At 31.3% G+C, this 18871-nt stretch overlaps 2 protein-coding genes across 2 annotated transcripts; both read right to left on the bottom strand.

Annotated features, from left to right (window-relative positions):
* Positions 1 to 1123: 1123 nt before the first annotated feature.
* Positions 1124 to 6040, bottom strand: LOC118644153 (CLIP domain-containing serine protease B15-like). Its single transcript, XM_036289257.1, has 7 exons — positions 5439 to 6040; positions 5278 to 5364; positions 4022 to 4238; positions 3341 to 3500; positions 2534 to 2980; positions 2073 to 2437; positions 1124 to 1735 (listed from the first exon to the last, which is right to left on the bottom strand). The coding sequence occupies exons 1-7, from the start codon at positions 5516 to 5518 to the stop codon at positions 1466 to 1468; spliced, it is 1626 nt and encodes a 541-aa protein (XP_036145150.1). The 5' UTR covers positions 5519 to 6040; the 3' UTR covers positions 1124 to 1465.
* A 342-nt stretch (positions 6041 to 6382) lies between these two features.
* On the bottom strand, positions 6383 to 11159 carry LOC105829548 (transmembrane protease serine 11D). Its single transcript, XM_012668509.3, has 6 exons — positions 10293 to 11159; positions 9238 to 9463; positions 8870 to 9035; positions 8024 to 8668; positions 7280 to 7650; positions 6383 to 6942 (listed from the first exon to the last, which is right to left on the bottom strand). Exons 2-6 carry the CDS (start codon positions 9445 to 9447, stop codon positions 6673 to 6675), a joined length of 1662 nt encoding a protein of 553 aa, XP_012523963.2. The 5' UTR covers positions 9448 to 9463; positions 10293 to 11159; the 3' UTR covers positions 6383 to 6672.
* Between the last annotated feature and the right edge of the window lie 7712 nt (positions 11160 to 18871).

Here is an 18871-nt window from a genome sequence, read left to right as displayed (position 1 = left end):
TGCTAGCTCATAAACCACCCCGATCTGGTACAGTATAATACAGATATTGGAAATTTTCCAAATTTAAACTTCGGTGTTTTTAAGGATTTTTGATGTTATTGATCACGATTTAGAGATCAAATTATTGAAATTTTACATAAAAAATTTTACTTTTGCTCCTTCTATCATCGTGTTATGCTACAGTAGCAACGTGATGAAAATAGAAATCTTAGTCATTCCAAGAAGTTCTGTTACAAGTCAAGAAAACACATAATTATAAATTTAAGTAAGAACATTTAATTTTTATGAACAAATATTCATTTTTAACCATTTTTTAAATAATATATAGAACAAAATAGTCATTATTTCCATGGATTTTTTATCCTGTGTGTGAAAAAGAAATTATTGGAGAATAATTTAATATTTATTAAAATTTTATCGATACATCAAGCTGGCAAGATTTACATTGTCGTACTTGCTTGCACACGTAATTCTTTAAATTGAAAACAATAATAAGCTGCTTATATCAACAATATTTTTCTGGTATTGAAATAATTTTTATTAATCTTTTTCTTCATAAAACAATTTAAATTAAATTTAAAATGTGTTATGTGTACTAAATGGTTGATAGTCTTGTTGTTTCAAAAATTAAAGGTTTCATCTATATTGATACGTCATAAGAAGATTATCAAATATAATATTTTGTTTTTATCCCATTTTATTTCCTTTCTCACTGAAATAAATATTTTTTTTAATAATTATAATATTTTAGATTATTTCAAAAGATTGATAACATTTAATAACATTTAATTTTTTAAAAGATTTGATTCAAATTTAGTGATTTTAATGAAATAGTCTCTTAAATAAATAATGCATATATTTAAAAAAAGATTTTTATTGTTACTTTTCTAAATAATTTTTAGAATTTATAACATAATATAATAGTACAAAAAATACATAAATTATAACTTTAAATTTTATAGTTTTATTTTATAAAATTAAAAAATATCTTTAAATATGCATTAAATAAGCAAAACTTAACTCGTTAAAATTATACTTAATATATTTCTAATCAAGAGTAATATTGCGAAGTAATATTTTTTGTATCTTTTATAATTTAATTTAATTACAGTGTAAAACGCACTCATTAATAAATCGTTTAATAAATTAAATAATATATGACGGAACATTGAATAATCATATCGATAAGCGTATTATAACACATGTTATAATATACAATTTATTCTTAATTATTAATAAGTCCACAATATAACAGATAATTACATTTATAAATTCTTAATTATTTTACATATTCCGTTTTGTTAACGTAATACATTACGATACGAATAGAAATTACCATAAAAAATCAAGAATAAAATTTGTCACTTTAATTCTTACGTTATTATATAAATACGTATATATGTGTGTGAGATTTTAGATAAATTTTATTATCGATTAGCACAACTTGCGTTTTGAGAAATTAGCATTACGTAGAAATCTTCTGCTGAATCCAAGATGTATATTTGGCGACATCGACAAAGACAACAAACTTCGTGAGATCGCACGTTGGTTCGTTTCCGCGCACCGATCGCGAAACGACGCCACGCAACTGGAAACGTTTTGTGATTTCGTCAAAAATCACCAGTCCGCTTCCGCTGTCACCATTGCAAAGACCGCTTCCGTCTCTCTTACCGGCGCAAAAGGTGCGATTTGAGGTGAGAGTGACGAAACTCTCGAAGCTCCAGTGGCACTCCTCCTATAATTCATGCAATAACATAGTTTTTATCTGTTGAATTTGTTTCTTTAAGAGAAAATCTGTCGATTCAACATTAATTGTGTAAATATATGTACTTGTGTAATTATAACTACAGCAAACTCAAATACAATATTACGTATCACTGTTAACGATAATAACGTAAAAAATTTCTGAGAATTTTTGCAATATAAATATCCCGATTACATTGACATCAAAATATCACATGTCGGATATTTATTTTTATAGAATCTCGCTTGTAATTAGATTTCAACTTGTATATCGATCAAATAACAAAATTCACAGAAAGTAACAAACTAACTCTCTTGGAGGTTCTTACTTGACTGACTATCGGTATCTTCGTCATTCGTGGTTCTTTGGTGTAAGAATTACCGTATTCATCTTGGCCCCAGCCCACAACATATCCCATTTTACGAACAACGTTTTGAATATCGCTCGGACCGAACCAAAGGCAAACAGGTCTAATAAAGGGATTATATACGACGGGCTTTTTGAGAATCAAAATCGCCAAATCGGAGTCGCCGCTTCGATAATGTGCATAGTCGGGATGGATCACATACCTCGCGACCTCGCGATTCATACTACCCCTTTCACGCCAATGAGTTAAATTAAATCGTCCTAAGACCACCAGTAATACGGTGGGAGGTAGAGTGTCGTTGTTGTTCATTTTCAAGCAATGCGCCGCTATAAAAAGAAAACGTGCATATGCATAAAATATATTTTGCAATACGGAAGAAGTACCAGTAATATCGAATTTTTCTTTGATTTTTTTTTAAGTACCTGTTATAACATGTTTGTTTGTTAGAATGGAAGCACCACATTGAAACTCGAAATTTACTATTCTAGTTGCAGTGAAGAGTGCTGCTAACCACGGCCACTCACCCTCGCTTGTCCTCTCTCCTCCGACAACTAGAGGATTTGGACTTTCGCTATATTTGATGGATGGTACACCGCATTCAATGACGTCATTAACTACCGTTGTAACATTTTGTAATGAAACGTTTGGTAGATTTTGGCGCACTGTTGCAGCTGGCTGAATTGGTGGCCCCTGACGCATTGGTAAGTTTTGACGTGTCGGATTTAAGAATGGATTATTTCCAATTCCAATAGAAATTGACGGAGGTGATTGATTTTGAGTGGGCGATGCAACAGTGGTCGAAGATGATTCTGTGCTCGATGAGTACACAATTTTTTCTATCTCTTTAGTAGTTTGAAAATTTAATGTTCCTTAAATAAAATGTAACATTACAGCTTTAATTGTTTATTTTGTTTAAAAGTAAAAAAAAAGAACATTCTCTTCTGAGAAAAACAATAATCCCCCAAGAACACAGAGATCATAAAAGTCTCTTTTTTACTTAAATAAAGAAAATGATGAGTATATCCAATAAAGAAGAAAATTCAAATGTTTTAGTGAACGTTATTATTTTATTATTTTTGCTGCTGTCCTAGTATAAAAATTCTGTAAAATTAGATATAAAACATGAACTTGAGGTAACTCGAAAGATAGGATGACTGTAACTTTAACTTTTGTTTTTCCAAAAGTATATGGCATTTACATAAATGTAGTCCTTTAAGTAAATCTCGAACCTTGATTGCAAAGTTGTACATTATTAAACCATATTTCGGTCAGTTTTGGAATCGGTCGGCCCACAGGGAAAAAAATGTGATACAACAAAGGCTTGCCTTCTTTAGCAGCCTGAAAAAGTGCCTGTTCCGTTTGTGCTACTTCTATTCGAGCGATTGGTTTCTAAAACGTAAAGACACTTTTATTTGTTATATAAATAAAGAATGCTACTAAATGACAAATCGAGTAGAAATTTTAAACAACACCTATAAATTATTTCCTGACTTACTTACTCTTATTCACTTCCGCTAACTAAACTCGTGAGACAACTATGTATTTGTTCAATTTTCTTGTAGACATTTAATATATTAAAAAAATATATTTTATATAGTGCAAAATATATAAAAAAACAATCTGTTCTTTTTAAAGGACAAGTCTAGTAAAATATTAATGATTACTTTCAAATTTACTTTTCGCCCTTCTCTTAAGGCAAAAAAGGGTTTATCTTTTTAAGGCACTATTTGCAAAAACGATACAAGATTTTATAATTAATTAAATTATATTTTAGAATTTGTTTAAAAGAGACATCTGTTCATCATCTGTGATTAACATACTAGATATTAGTTTGTATAATGTATTGATAATCACACACTTATATGTGTAAACTTCTTCTACATTTAATAGTAGTACAAAAGAATACTTACATTATGCAACAAAGAATTCGTGTTAAAACCCACTTTCAAAGTGTGTTGTTGATTAGTGTTTGGCGAGGATCTAATTTGGATCTGTCCTATTACTTCATTTGTCCCAGGTCTATTTATAAGTGAGTAGAAATCAGGACACTGGGCTCCTTCTACCGTCGTGCCTAGTTGCAGCAGCAACGCAATCAAAATGGAAATCTTAACCATCTCGAGAAGTCTTCTGTGGCATGCCGAGAAAACACATATTTATAAATTTAAATAAAATCACTTAACTTCTGCTAGTAGATGTTTAACACAATTTTGAAATAACTTGTTAAACAAAATAATGGTATCCTTAATTCCATGTTTCATCCTGTGAAAGGAATTTTTTATATTAATTTATTATTTATTAAATCTTTATCGATACATCATATTGGCAAATTTCTGTACTGTCGGCACTTTACTTATCAGCTTGCATATGTAATTTAAAATTGATTACAGCTGTCGTAAGCTGTTCATACCAACAATTCTTTCCTCGCACTGCAATATTTTTTATTAATGCAAAATTATTTTCTCAATAAAACAGTTTAAGTTGTATTAAAATCTGTTAAGTGTACTAAATGGATTTAGTATTAAGTACTGTACATAAGTTCCGTTCGATAACCTTGTTGTTTGAAAAATTAGATACCTCCTATGCTGATACGTCACGAGGAGGTCAGCAAAGATAATAACTTCGCTCTTATCGTACTTCATTTAGCATCCCATTAAAATGAATATTTCTCTTTTAACGAGAATTGTAGTATTTTAGATTAATTTAAAAGATTAATCTATCTAATAATGTTCAGCCTATTAAAAGATTTGAATAATTTGTGTTTAATTATTTTGATAAACAGCCTCGAAGGAAGAAAAATATTTTATACGAAAAAAAGAAAAATTATTACATAGATCCATGTTGAGGCTCTAATAATATAAGTAATAATTAAATTTTTTATTTAAATTGTTATTAAGTCGTTATTTTAATTTTTTATTTCTAAATTGTTGTATTAATAAATAAAATTTAAATTAAAGATTTACATGTTAATAATATATATAAAATCACATCAGTATTTAAATCAGTATATAAAATAACAGAATAGAGTGATACAGAATAAAGATAAAAAGAATAAGAGTTTTAATAGCGCATCTCTCTTATAAATTTGATATCGTTATTGAAAAACTTATTGAACTTCATCAAACAGATATCCGCTTTATCTTGTGATAAACAAATTATTTTAATGTACGGAAATTCCAGCGTATTGTACCGGAGTGTATCGGAGAACAGGTTTTGCGTTTTAATCGCGCCAATCACTTTTCTCAGATAATTATGTCTAAAAGAAAAATTGTTACATGAAGTAAATTATATCTCAATTAGAGTATTTCGTGCATTCTATCATAGATTTACCTTGTGTACTCAACAGTCGTTGAACTAGTGCAGTCTATTGTATCATATAGCTCACATATATAATCACTTTTTCGTTGCATAAACTTTAGAATTTAAGTGAGATTCGCCGTAATTCACGCGTGTAACTGCTTGCCTTCACTTTATTACTTCACTTATGTTTTCGATGATGTCTTTTATCTCTCGCGCTTTTATTGGAATACTACACTATCTTCTTATTAATCGCTAAAATTCTTTAAACATGTTGAATTATACTTTCTCAATATATTCCCGTGTATGTATTTTTATTTATTTATTTGTTATTTATTCTTGTTTATTCCCGAGGCACTCTTTTGAGGCATTCTTGACGAATCACTCTGCAATAGTTTTTAATAATCCGAAGTCTCCAGGAGAATTCAATGTCGCGACGACCGGCTCCGGAAGTATAGCATGCTAATCTTCGGAGCTACAGCCCCACGACCTTGTCAAACCTAATAACCAAGACTGATGAGTTACTCTACCAAAACACGTTTGCAGCTCTTCCTTAGAAGATGCGATTGGATAGTGTGGTAGTGGGGCATTGTGAGTTGGGACGATCATTGATGAGGCGTATCTTGCTAGATAAAGACGGAGTGCAAAACATCTTAGAACGATGATTGTAATGACAAAAATAAGAGATTTGTCTGGAATATCCGTTTTTCCTGATATTGCAAGAGAAATAAGAATTTTGAAATCCGTCTATCAGTAGGTCAGATTAACTTGGCGTGTTGCTTAAAAGTTTATTGATAGAATATTTTTTGGATATAATTCTAAGGATCACGAATATTGCCGACAAAAGAGAAAAATATATAATTTTTTCAAAATAATTAAATAAAAAAGTAATAATTTCAAGGAGAACTTAAATTTTGGACGTTTAATTAGAAGCAATAAAAAACAAGTAAGAATATAGTGAAATTAATTAAAAAACATTTTAGTATTTGCAAGAATTTGCAAGATTTATACTGACGTTTGCAACCAACGCATACAAATCAAGTCCACAATGTAACAGATAATTACATTTATAAATTCTTAATTATTTTTCATATTCCGTTTTGTTAACGTAATACATTACGATACGAATAGAAATTACCATAAAAAATCAAGAATAAAATTTGTCACTTTAATTCTTACGTTATTATATAAATACGTATATATGTGTGTGAGATTTTAGATAAATTTTATTATCGACTAGCACAACTTGCGTTTTGAGAAATTAGCATTACGTAGAAATCTTCTGTTGAATCCAAGATGTATATTTGGCGACATCGACAAAGACAACAAACTTCGTGAGATCGCACGTTGGTTCGTTTCCGCGCACCGATCGCGAAACGACGCCACGCAACTGGAAACGTTTTGTGATTTCGTCAAAAATCACCAGTCCGCTCCCGCTGTCACCGTTGCAAGGACCGCTTCCGTCTCTCATACCAGCGCAAAAGGTGCGGTTCGAGGTGAGAGTGACGAAACTCTCAAAGCTCCAGTGGCACTCCTCCTATAATTCATGTAATAACATAGTTTTTATCTGTTGAATTTGTTTCTTTAAGATGAAATCTGTCGATTCGACATTAATTATGTAAATGTATGTACTTGTATAATTATAACTGCAGCAAACTCAAATACAATATTACGTATCATTGTTAACGGTAATAACGTAAAAAATTTCTGAGAATTTTTGCAATATAAATATCCCGATTACATTGTCATCAAAATATCACATGTCGGATATTTATTTTTATAGAATCTTGCTTGTAATTAGATTTCAACTTGTATATCAATCAAATAACAAAATTCACAGAAAGTAACAAACTAACTCTCTTGGAGGTTCTTACTTGACTGACTATCGGTAGCTTCGTCATTCGTGGTTCTTCGGTGTAAGGATTACCGTATTCATCTTGGCCCCAGCCCACAACATATCCCATTTTACGAACAACGTTTTGAAGATCGCTCGGACCGAACCAAAGACAAACAGGTCTGATAAAGGGATTATATACGACGGGCTTCCTGAGAATCATAATCGCCAAATCGGAATCACCGTTGTGATAATGCGCATAGTCGGGATGAATCGTATAGCTTGCGACCTCATGATTGAAGCCACCTCTTTCACGCCAATGGGTCAAATTAAATCGACCTAAGGCCACCAACAGCACATTGGGGTGTATTGTGTCGTTGCTAGTTAGGCTTAACTTCAAGCAATGTGCCGCTAAAAAAAGAAAAAGTATTCATAAAATTCATTTTTTTAATAATAATTTTTAATAAAGGTAAATAAATTTTAGAGATATTCCTGAGCTATTCTTGTATGCATGTTTTAATAACAATTATTTTGAATATTTTAAGCGAATTTCTCTAATCAAATTGTTGTGAATAGTTGGGAATTTATAAAGTCATATTTTATTATACAAATATAAGTAAATAGAACTAAATCTGCAATCCAAGAAAAGAAGCATAACGCAAAAAGTTATGCTTTATTATATCGTTTTATTATATCGAATTATATTGTTTTACACATCGAAATATATAAAATAATATAGGATTTATAACTATATAGTAATATAGAATTTTTTTCTTTAATATACCTGTTAATACATGTTTGTTTGTCAAAATGGTACCGGCACATTGAAACTCATATTGTGCCCTTACAACAAAGAGTGCCACCAACCATGGCCATTGGCCTGGCGACGTTTTTAAACCGTGGGAGATAAGAAGATTTGTACTCCCGGAAGTGCTGCTAACACCGCATTCATAATAGGTATTGCTATCATTGTGTTGTGATTTAGGCGCCGGGATAGGAATTGGAGTCGGCGAGGGAACAGGGGTTGGCCTCAGGAATATGTTATTATTATTAATATAGATATTATTGTTATCGTTAATGTTTTGTGAATTTGGTTTAACTGTAGTTAGTCTTAGAAATAAGTTGTTGTTATTATTATTATTATTATCATGTGGAATTGTTTGAGTCGGCGTTAGTTTCAGAAATATATTGTTGTAACTGTATTGTGGGATTGATTGGCCTGGTATCATAGGCTTCAGAAAGGGGTTGCTGTCAATCCCCTGAGAGAGGGAGATGCTGGTAGTTTTCTTTGAAGTACTTTGCAAACGCATCGGTGTCGGTCTCGGGTTTTGGTGTGATGGATTTGGCTGGAAATTGCGGCTGGAAAGTGTATTTCCAGGCAGGAACAACGTATGTTCCAACGTGATAGTAGTTATGATACTTCCCGTTGCTAAAACAAATATGACAAAGTCGAACTACGCTTTTTTTAGACTCTAAAATTTAGAGTAAGAAAAATTTAGGTATTCAGTAAACTTTATCTTCCTATTTATCTTAATAAAATACAAGATAAGAATTAATTTGTGACTCAAAAATACATATCTTTGATTTTTGCTCCTTAAATATACATATATTAAGCAAATATCATATTTACCTTCGTAACCTGAACAATATCGTTCATCGTTAAACCATATTCCGGACAATGTCGGAATTGGATGGCGTAAGGGAAAATGAACATAATACAACAAATTCCTGCCTTGATAAACATCTTGAGCAGATTCCTCTTTTGATCGTGCCAACTCTAGTCGACCAACATATCTCTGAAACACATCGATGATTAAGCTATTTTTATTTATATAGGTTTTTATTATTTAAAAAAATGACAAATAAATTCAGAGAAATTTAAAGAAAAAATTTTAATGTGCTAGAAATTATTAGAAATTTTTTATATTAACGGTACAAATTTATGTATATGCAAACTTTTCTCTTACATTATAAATAATATAAAAAGAGCATACTTACCGAAGGCAACTCTGCGGCAACTTTTACAGCTACTTTCAAATGGAGATTGCCAGTTTTTGGTGGAGATTGAATTTCGATCTGTCCTATTGTTTCGTCTGTTCCGGGTTTGGTTATATATGTGAAGTATTGAGGACACGGAGATTCTTGTCCTTGTACTAACGTGCAAACCAACTGCAGCAGCAACGCCATCAAAATACACAGCTTAGCCATCTTGTGAGGTTACAAACTTAACAAAATACATAATTTAAAAAATAATTTACTTTTACACACAAATTATTTTAAATATTTTATTTAATAATTCTCGAAGTAACTATTTCAATTAAAGAAATCATTAGTTCTATAGATTTTCCCATCTAGAAAGAAAATTCTTGATTGTCTCAAAAAGATAAGAAAAAGTAAGTCCTTTGCTTCAAAAAAGATTTAAACTTACAAATTCATCAAATGCGATTATATGATTGACATATGATTTACATAGTTAATATTCATATACATTTATGTATTGTATTTCTCATACATTAAATTTAACAAATTAATGAACTAAAATTGTATTAATACGGATTGATCAGTCTCTATATTTTCAGATTAGTTGCGCTTATTATTAAACATTGTATTTATTTTTTACTCGATAATTCTCAAAAGATTAAACACTTCAATATCAGTACGTCACCAAAGGTCAACGAAGATAATTTCGCTTTCTAACTTTAATTACTTTCCAACTGTACACTTTTGTTTTAATGACAATATTTCAAATTAATCTACGTTTGAAAGATTAATTGCTTAATTGCATTCAATCTGTCAAAAAAACTAACTATTCAAGTTCAACAATCTTATTCAAATCAGCTCAAATAAAATATTTTTTAATGTAAAACCATTTAGGAAAGAAAAATTACGTAGGTTTACACTGACATTCGAATGATGAATATTTAGATCTCATATTACTAAACAAAAAGTTTAAAATATTAGAGTCAGAAAGTAAATGTGTGACAATTGAACAGATATATACATTTATATGTATTCAATAAACAAATAATGAAAATTTTAATAGAGCAACTCACTTTCTTACTAATTCGGCAACCTTTTTACTGAGGGAGAAACGCCCTCCAATCTTGGTCCAAAAGATATTAATTTTTTAAATGGTAAATAGAAATTTATTTAAATCACGTTTGATCACGTTTCAATAATAATCAAAAAATGAACGATAAGGCAAATCGGCGCTTGCGCGCAAATCAAAATATCTTCAATATTCTACAATATTCATCTTGCACCTTGATCATTTAACAGTTGTCTAACCGGTAATAGCGGATCACATAACAAGCCATCGCTTCATTAAATTAGACTTCACCTTCACTTTATTATTTTGCGTTATTATATTTCTTTACTGTCAATATCATGGGTCGTGATTTTATTAAAATATCGTGCTGCATTTTCTTATCAACTGCTAGAACGTAATAAAGTTATACTTCAATATTTTTTCGTTCATACATATTCTTATTTGGTATTTATTCCTATTTATTCCCGAGGCACTTTTTCCAGGCACTCTTTGGCGAACCACTCTGAAGCGTTTCTCAACGATCCGAAGTCCCGGCTTCGGTTGTTCAACGTGCAAATTGTCGGAAGTTACTCTTCCACGGCCTTGCCAAACCTTCACACGAGACTGATCAACACTGAACACGAGTCCTCTACCAAAACGCCTCAAAACATATTTACAGTTTCCTCGCCAAAGACGTGGTCGGATGTTGCGGTAGTAAGGACATTCAGTATCTCCGAGGCGATACGCAGAATATCTTAGGCTGACGAACGCAACGAGGAAAACGGGAGTTAAGTGTGCTCGAACTACCCTCTCTTTCTGGACGATATTACGGGAGAAGGAAGAAAGCCGGGGAATCCGTGGACGCACATTCAATGAATCATGACTGACCGATTCGCGTATCGCTTTGCCGTCATTGCGAATATGATCAAAGCAAAACCGAAGATTTATTAGTGTTTCGCGCAATGACGTGTGATGTCCGTCTAGTTATGCAAGCGCACGTTAAAAATTATTATCAATAATTCTTAATTTTTTCTTTATTCTAATCTGTTTATTTTTTGCTTCCCTTTTTTTACACTTGCATTGATGTCTATACATAATTTCGCCGTCTGTAATCAATCAAAGAATTAAAAAATTCTTTAGTTAATCGTATCATTTTTTAACTAGATGTGCCAAAATCTAAAAATAAGGCTTTCATTTAGTATTTTGTTTAAAAAAATTTCTCTACATTATCTTCGATAACATTTTACATAATTGCTTCAAATTCCACAAGCAAACTTTGCTTTTTTTTTTGTATGAAGCATATAATGTGTTTATCGTGTTCGAAAAAATTGAAAGAATTTTGCTCTTAAAAAGAAATGTACTTGTGAGCATTTCTTATGCAAAACATGTTTGTACAATTTTTTGGAATTGCCCATTGCTCAAACTGGTTTGCAGCGAGTATTGGTGAAGAACAGGAAAAGAAGAAAACTAAAATGCTCAACAACGTGAATGTCCCAAGTGGGCCGAAAAATTCAAGAAATGCAGAGATATATTATAAAACGCGTTATATGCTCGTAATATGTACCATTGAGAAAATATAACTAGTTTTACTTAAATATAATGTTACAAAAAATAATGTATGAATTATTAATTCTATTTGAAATTTCCTTGATATTTCCGGTAAAGCTAGATACAGATTAACTCGTGGTTGTACTTCCACCACAAACGGGAAAGAAGGCAATACAATTAGAAATTTTTTATTTATTTTATATTTTATATTAAGGAAAAGGAGGTTTTGTACCTAAATTATTTTTTATTACGAGTTTATGATATATTCAATGTTCGAAAAAATTATAACACAAAAATTAATATATACGTATTACAATAATATTAATATTATTAATATATTATTTATTATATATCATATTTTATTAGAATAATAACCAAATTTTAAACAACTTCAAAGTCGTATAATTTAATGCTTTTAAGAAATTCTTAATCTTATTTAAATGTTATTTGACTTTAAAAAAATGTTCCATATAAAAATAATTAATCGAAAAGATTTTTATTGTTTTCGTTTACTCGAATCTTTAGGTAAGTTTGAGGAACTTATACTTCAAGTTATAATTACCTACCATAACGAGATTAATAATGCATCTGTAACTTGTTCTTTGCGTATGTGATTCTGATTTGCTTCTAAATTGTACTAATTATGCAAATTACATCTGTTTACTTGTTTAACTCCAAAAATAGAATGTAAGATAATGTATGAGATAATATTTCTAAAATGGTCTAATATGCAACAATTGATATACATAAAAAGACAAAACACATTGAACTTATCCATTTGTATAAACTGCATATCATACAAGATTAACAATATCAACAGTATTTAGCGAAAACTCTCTGGAAAAAACATTGAATTGTATTGTTTCTCATAAGAAAAATTAAATTTGCAATATTTACTGCAGAAATATAATGTAGTACCTCCTTTTACATAGCACTGATAACATTATCTATAAAACTGTGATTAACTTAACATAATAGTATAACATTTTTCAAAGCTTTCTATAATTTTTTAATATTATGTTAAATTTTAGATATCATTATGTACTATGTATCAAATATAATTACTACTTTGATTGTTGCATTCCTTATTGACGTCACATTAAAAAATTTCGCATCACAATATTGCAATACACGTCACGATGACGTCTGTCAATTAAGCGTTCTTGAAAATTTTTTGAAAATCACATGTTGTTTCTATACATTTATCAGTGTGGCATTCTTACAAATTCCACAAGATATATAGTTTCCTCGTTAAAGTATATTCGCTTAATGCAATCAATACTAAGTTAAAAAAAACTGTAATTTCACTTGCATAATAAATTAATCGGGATTTTCTCATTAACATATATTTTAATTATAACATATCCAATCAAAAAATTTATAATTAAATATGCAAAACGTACAAAATACATTTACTACTTCAAATTTTAATGATTGATTAAATATTTTGTTGTTAAAAGAATTAGTAAAATTTCAAAAATTTCAAATTCAGAAATATAAAATATAGAATATATACAAATGTTTGTCGATTTGTTTTAGAATCAACTTGTGTATATATATAATAAAAAATACCAATTCTATTAAATTAAACTTTATTAACAATTTGTTTAATATTTTTATTAAAAATTATATAATCATATTTTCTAAGATGTTATTTTTTAATTCTTGACGGGCAAAATCTTTTTCTTTTATAAAAGAAAAGGTCTGTTCAGTTTCTAAGAACGTCATGCAAAAAAGACGATCGCAAATAATCTTTTAAATCTTTGCGTTTTACGTGTATTCAATCATCTTACAAAATTCATATAGCTTTTCATTGAGATGTATATTTGCACAATTATAGAGATACGAGAATAGAAATGATTTAATGATAAATACGGATAAATATCCCGGCATAAATAATCAGTAAAACACACTCTCTCTCTTTCTCTCTCTTTCTCTTTCTGTATGTATGTATATTTGCATCTATAATTGTTTTTGTTATGACAGAGTTATATAATGTGTCTAAAATCATTCGGATTTACTTTAAGCAATTCCCCAAATCAATTCTTTTAAGTAAAATTTAATTTTTTTGCTCATAATTTTCTAATTTATAATATATTTCTGAGTCAAAGTTAAAAATATCTTTGTTATTAAATTACTAAATATTAGACTATAATTATTCAAGTAAAATTTAAAGTTATTTTTTTATAATTTTATATTTATTATGCATAATAAAAGATTTAAATAATAAATATGTGTATATTTATATATAATTATAAATGAATAGAACATATTTCCACAAATTGTGAATATAACACAAATGTACATAAAAGATTTACATGAAGATTTATCAACACACTAGAGAAGTAGACGTGGCTATGTAGTTCATCTCCACTTTCTTAGTGGGCGGTAGTGTACAGGAAACTTAAAAGAGATTCCTACATAAATAATGAATTTTACGTAAATTTTAATATTTTGTTTAAATTGGATACATGAATATAAAGTTTAATATTTACATTAGTATCTACATTAGTAGAAATAAATGTTAGAAACATATTTTAAACATGCATGCAAAAACATGCAAAGACAATAAAAAATACATTTGTATTCAAATAATCATGGCAAATTTAAACAAAATCTACTCGATTCTTGTCATCAATTTTCAATTGAGTATGGTTTAATAGATCTGTTTACTTTCCGTCTTTAAACGCATTAGACAAATTAGCTATTAACTGATTTTTATATTTCTGTTGATATTTTGTCAAATTTTACGAATAATAAATCCCATCAATATTTCCTTTTGCTTTTTTTCCAACTGTATCTATAATTAAAGTAATAAAATCTATTTCCAACAAACTTGGCTATCTAAACTGACAACATATTATAAACATTTTATTTATTGAATACAGTATTTCGCAAATAATTTTTCTATATCTATTTAAGTAACATATGTATTGTAAACTTCTTAATAATTTAAAATTTTATAAAAAGATTCTTTAAATAAAATTTGGCAGCAATAAAATAAGCGAAGTATTATCGTCGATAAGTAAAATAAAAAATCGATTTGCGTAAAAAACATTCGAACAAGGAACGCATCAAGTTTTTTGGGAACCGTGCTGAGTAGAAGATACCTGGTCTATCTCACGTTAAGTAAGGATGCGCAAAAGGATTCCGAAGTACGTACGTAGGGCGAACGTTTTATTACAGTTTTCATCCGCAGATTAGCCCCTTTGGAACCATCGATACTTGAGAATCGAGATTCCGGCAGTTTATAGCCCCCTCATAAAATCTATTTGGTGTTTCCGACTTGGGCCGACTGGACTCAGGCAAGAATCGAACAAAAAGGCACCTCTACGTTGGCGTAGATCCGAGGAATTTCCATGTATACACGGTAAAACCTATGTTACGTGTCTCCGGGTCTCCAATTACACGCAGGTTGCCGCGCGACCGGGTGTCCTTCCTTTTCAGAATTTAATCCTGGAGGATGACCAAAGGATGACGCCGATGCACATACATTCAATCCTGTCTCTATCCTACCCAGTTTTCCTTCCCCTTATCTCTGACGCCTGTGTTTTCACATGCGAATATCATGACAGTCCCTACGGCCTCTTTTGTAGTCGACTCGCGTTCCTCAAAAAATATGGCGGGGCTCTACCTTTCATCGATACGGCATAATGGTAGACAGATGTGCCACAAAAATAGGACTTTTGTACCCTTTTTACTTCAAAACGTAACAATTTCAACTTAAAAGTGTATATATAATAAATATTTTACCAAAAATATATCTGTCCGTATAAAATTCAGAATGTAGGCGAGAAACGTTTTAGAATGTGTCAATGTACAACTAATTCTCTTCGCATTTTCTTATTGAGATAAACGATGTCACTAAATGTCGTATCAATACCTTTATCAACACAATGAATTAAGCATGAGTATACACTTTAGAATTTATATTCATTTTTGTTTATTGTGTCACAGTTTTAGAATGAACAGCAAGCGGCCTTTGTCGGCACGACGTCGCTGAATAAATTTAATCCGTGTGTTTCTTCTTTACCTAATATTCGCTATCTTAGCTGTACACCGCGCGTAATACATAAAACATGTCACATCAAATCTATGCTGTTAATATTTCCCGGAATACACCGCAAAGTGTATAGGCGAGGCGAATGAGTAAAAATCAGATTTTCGTCAAAATCTAGATTACGAAATTCTACGAGATGCATGTTATTGTAAAAAAATTTTATGTTCTCGTGATATCCGTTTCTGCCTAGACGTGTAAATAAATAATTCATCGGCGATTCCTTTATGGCGATACTCGTCTTGACAAATAAGTTCGAAGCAAAACACGGCAATTCCAAAATTACGAGGTATCCGCGTTTTCAATATCACGGTGGCATTCCCTCACATTTCTCTTCCGCTGAAACAATGATACATCGCCAATGGCGAGTTATTACATCGAACCCTCGTGTAATCGACACTAGGGATAATTGGAGCACAGATACGGTTATGCACAGCACGTCCATTAATTCCCCGCAGCGCTCATTTCTCATTCCGTCGGGCGCAATCGTCATCCGAGACTTTGCATTGCATTGTTTGTTAACGAAATTATTCCGGCACATGTAGAATAAAATATGTATCAAATATATTTATTTATTTATTCATTATTACTTGTATCCTTTGCATATTTTTTTCTTATTTAGCTAATATATTTTTATATTTAAAATTTTATATTTCTATATAAAAAATTTGAATAGCAGATCTTTCAATAAAAAATTATCTTTATTTACGGGTGTTTATTATTTATCTGCAATTGAAAGTAGAACTTTCCTTATAATTTCAGGAATTTCTATTGAAAGATAGAATATTTTTTATGTTTTCTCAATTTCTTATGTTGTTATATACAGTAATCAATTTATATAAATTTAATTAAATTACTGTTTGAAAAATTATTTAATAAAAAAATTTGCTTTTTGCCTTGTAAATTTGTTTTTCTTTTAACATGACATAAATTTTTATATTTTGACCAAATAATTACTAAAATACTCATCCGTAAAAAAAATTGCATTTTTCTTAGTCTCTTCGTTTTGCGTGCGGCTTTCACTGTTTTCACGGTCATCATGAAACAATCATTGAATAATTTTTTAAAGGCATTACCCCACGGTTACGGCGGTCATGTTTACGGAGCGAGACCTTCTGAGAGACGTCTCGCCGTCGGGAAGAAATCACGGGGCTCGAGTTGTGTCGCGTAAACCGCGCAAAGTTCTCGGCTCGCCACGACAGACCAGCGCTCGATTGCGTTGAAGTGTCGGGGGTTGATTTCACAGGGAGGGAACAGGGTGGACTGGGGTCGGACATCGATCTGGTAGTTAACTTCAGTGCTCCCGCGGGACTCGTTGCCCACCTTCGTCTGCGCTCGCGGTATGCGTGCGGACGGGGATACGATCTGGAACGGGGAAAGAAAGGAGGGGGAAGAGAGAGAGAGAGAGAGAGAGAGAGAGAGAGAGAGAGAGAAAGAGAGAAACGCGGGTTTGATGATTCGCGTGCTCGCATAAAGCGCATTACGCGTTTTTACGTTTGTGTTTATGCACGATCGCTAACGAGACTCGTTCGGGTCCGCGACGGTAACGGATATAGCACTTCGTCGACGCTCCGCGTCGACGAACAATTCCGCCAAAGGGACACCCCCCGCATCCCCGTAAATCCCTAAATCGGAATTAGACCGACTGTGTAAATTGGATAATCTCTCGGACTGACCGCTTGCATACAGTTGCATCCGTCGGATTTTCACGTCGAAAAGAAAAAACGCGATTAATTAACGTTTTCACTATTATTCTGTATATTAATAACATTTTATATTATTAGCATTATTGTAATTATTAAAGAAGATATTGTTTAAGATGTATATAAAATATAATTTTAGTAATTATCTGAGAAAAATTAGAAAATTAACGCGCTATCTTTTTGCTTCGGACATAATATACGTTAAAATTTGAATCTATAATTTATTCGCTCGCGAACCAATCGCAGTCGATATCAACGTGAAAAGCTATTTCTATGATAATCAGTCGTTCAGAATCGTAATCGATCAGTCTCCAACGAAATTAACGATATTAAGGAATGAACGAAACAATTTAATCCTAATAATTTGTTAGGAAATACAGAGAAGACAATCTAGATCGGATCAGTTTGAGAAATCAGTTTTAACGCCCGATGAAACATTTTTTTATGCAAGAACGTGTAGAAATAATTATATATCCATATGTCCATATATATTTATATTTTATACATATATGTATATATTTAGCTTCTTTCTTTTACAAAATTTATGTGTTTAATATAAAAAAAGTAACAGTAATAATAAAAAGAGATAAATAATTAAACTTTACTTTTCGTAAAAGAAACAATACAAAAAATGTTATAATTATATATATATAATTAAAATATATATGTATAATTATATATTGGCATTGCTTATGTTTAATTATAATAATTTCTAACGCGAAGAAATAACAACCTCTTTCAATCACGAAGGGATTTGGCGCGCGCGTGACGTCACGTGATCGACATCGAAATCGCCGCTCAGTTCACGTTGCATCGTCGGTCGAGTCCTCGCGCCGCGACAAGTCATTCCCGCGTTCTTTTTACTTACGCAAGCTGCCTTCCGCGTGCGTACTCGCACCAGACGTGTGAGAACAAGTGAGCGACGGCAAAGTGTGTGAGATCCGTTGATCGTCCTGCACAAATGTGATCGTCTCGGTGCTCTTGATCATCTCGGCGAGTCGAGGACACAAGGCGCAAGGTTTCTTCCGGGGTTATCTTTTCAACAATGTGCGTATCTTTTTATTTACACGCAAGAAACGCGAATTCTGAGCAAAAGTATCGATAGCATTAACAAATGGAAAATCGGGAAATCGTTGGTTTTCGCGAATCGATTGAAAAAATTAATCTTCATAGACGCGAGACGATATTGACGAGTGATGATCGACATTCGTCGCCATGATGGTGACGTCACACCGATCTACTCCGTTTTTTAACTGAAAATTCATTACGTGCGCGCACGGGTTAGTGTTAAACACA

Source organism: Monomorium pharaonis, chromosome 7 (genome assembly GCF_013373865.1).
Source record: "Monomorium pharaonis isolate MP-MQ-018 chromosome 7, ASM1337386v2, whole genome shotgun sequence".
In the NCBI taxonomy this organism is placed as follows: Eukaryota; Metazoa; Arthropoda; class Insecta; order Hymenoptera; family Formicidae; genus Monomorium; species Monomorium pharaonis.
Note: the sequence above shows the minus strand (reverse complement) of the source record. Positions and strands in the feature narration are given on the sequence as shown.

Coding starts and splice junctions, on each gene's coding strand:
- LOC118644153 (XM_036289257.1), bottom strand. CDS start 5,518: ATGCAACGAAAAAGTGATTATATATGTGAGCTATATGATACAATAGAC. Junction 3,501..4,021: donor CGAATTCTTTGTTGCATAAT/GTAAGTATTCTT, acceptor TTTACGTTTTAG/AAACCAATCGCTCGAATAGA. Junction 1,736..2,072: donor AGATACCGATAGTCAGTCAA/GTAAGAACCTCC, acceptor CATGAATTATAG/GAGGAGTGCCACTGGAGCTT.
- LOC105829548 (XM_012668509.3), bottom strand. CDS start 9,447: ATGGCTAAGCTGTGTATTTTGATGGCGTTGCTGCTGCAGTTGGTTTGC. Junction 8,669..8,869: donor ATATTGTTCAGGTTACGAAG/GTAAATATGATA, acceptor TATTTGTTTTAG/CAACGGGAAGTATCATAACT. Junction 6,943..7,279: donor AGCTACCGATAGTCAGTCAA/GTAAGAACCTCC, acceptor CATGAATTATAG/GAGGAGTGCCACTGGAGCTT.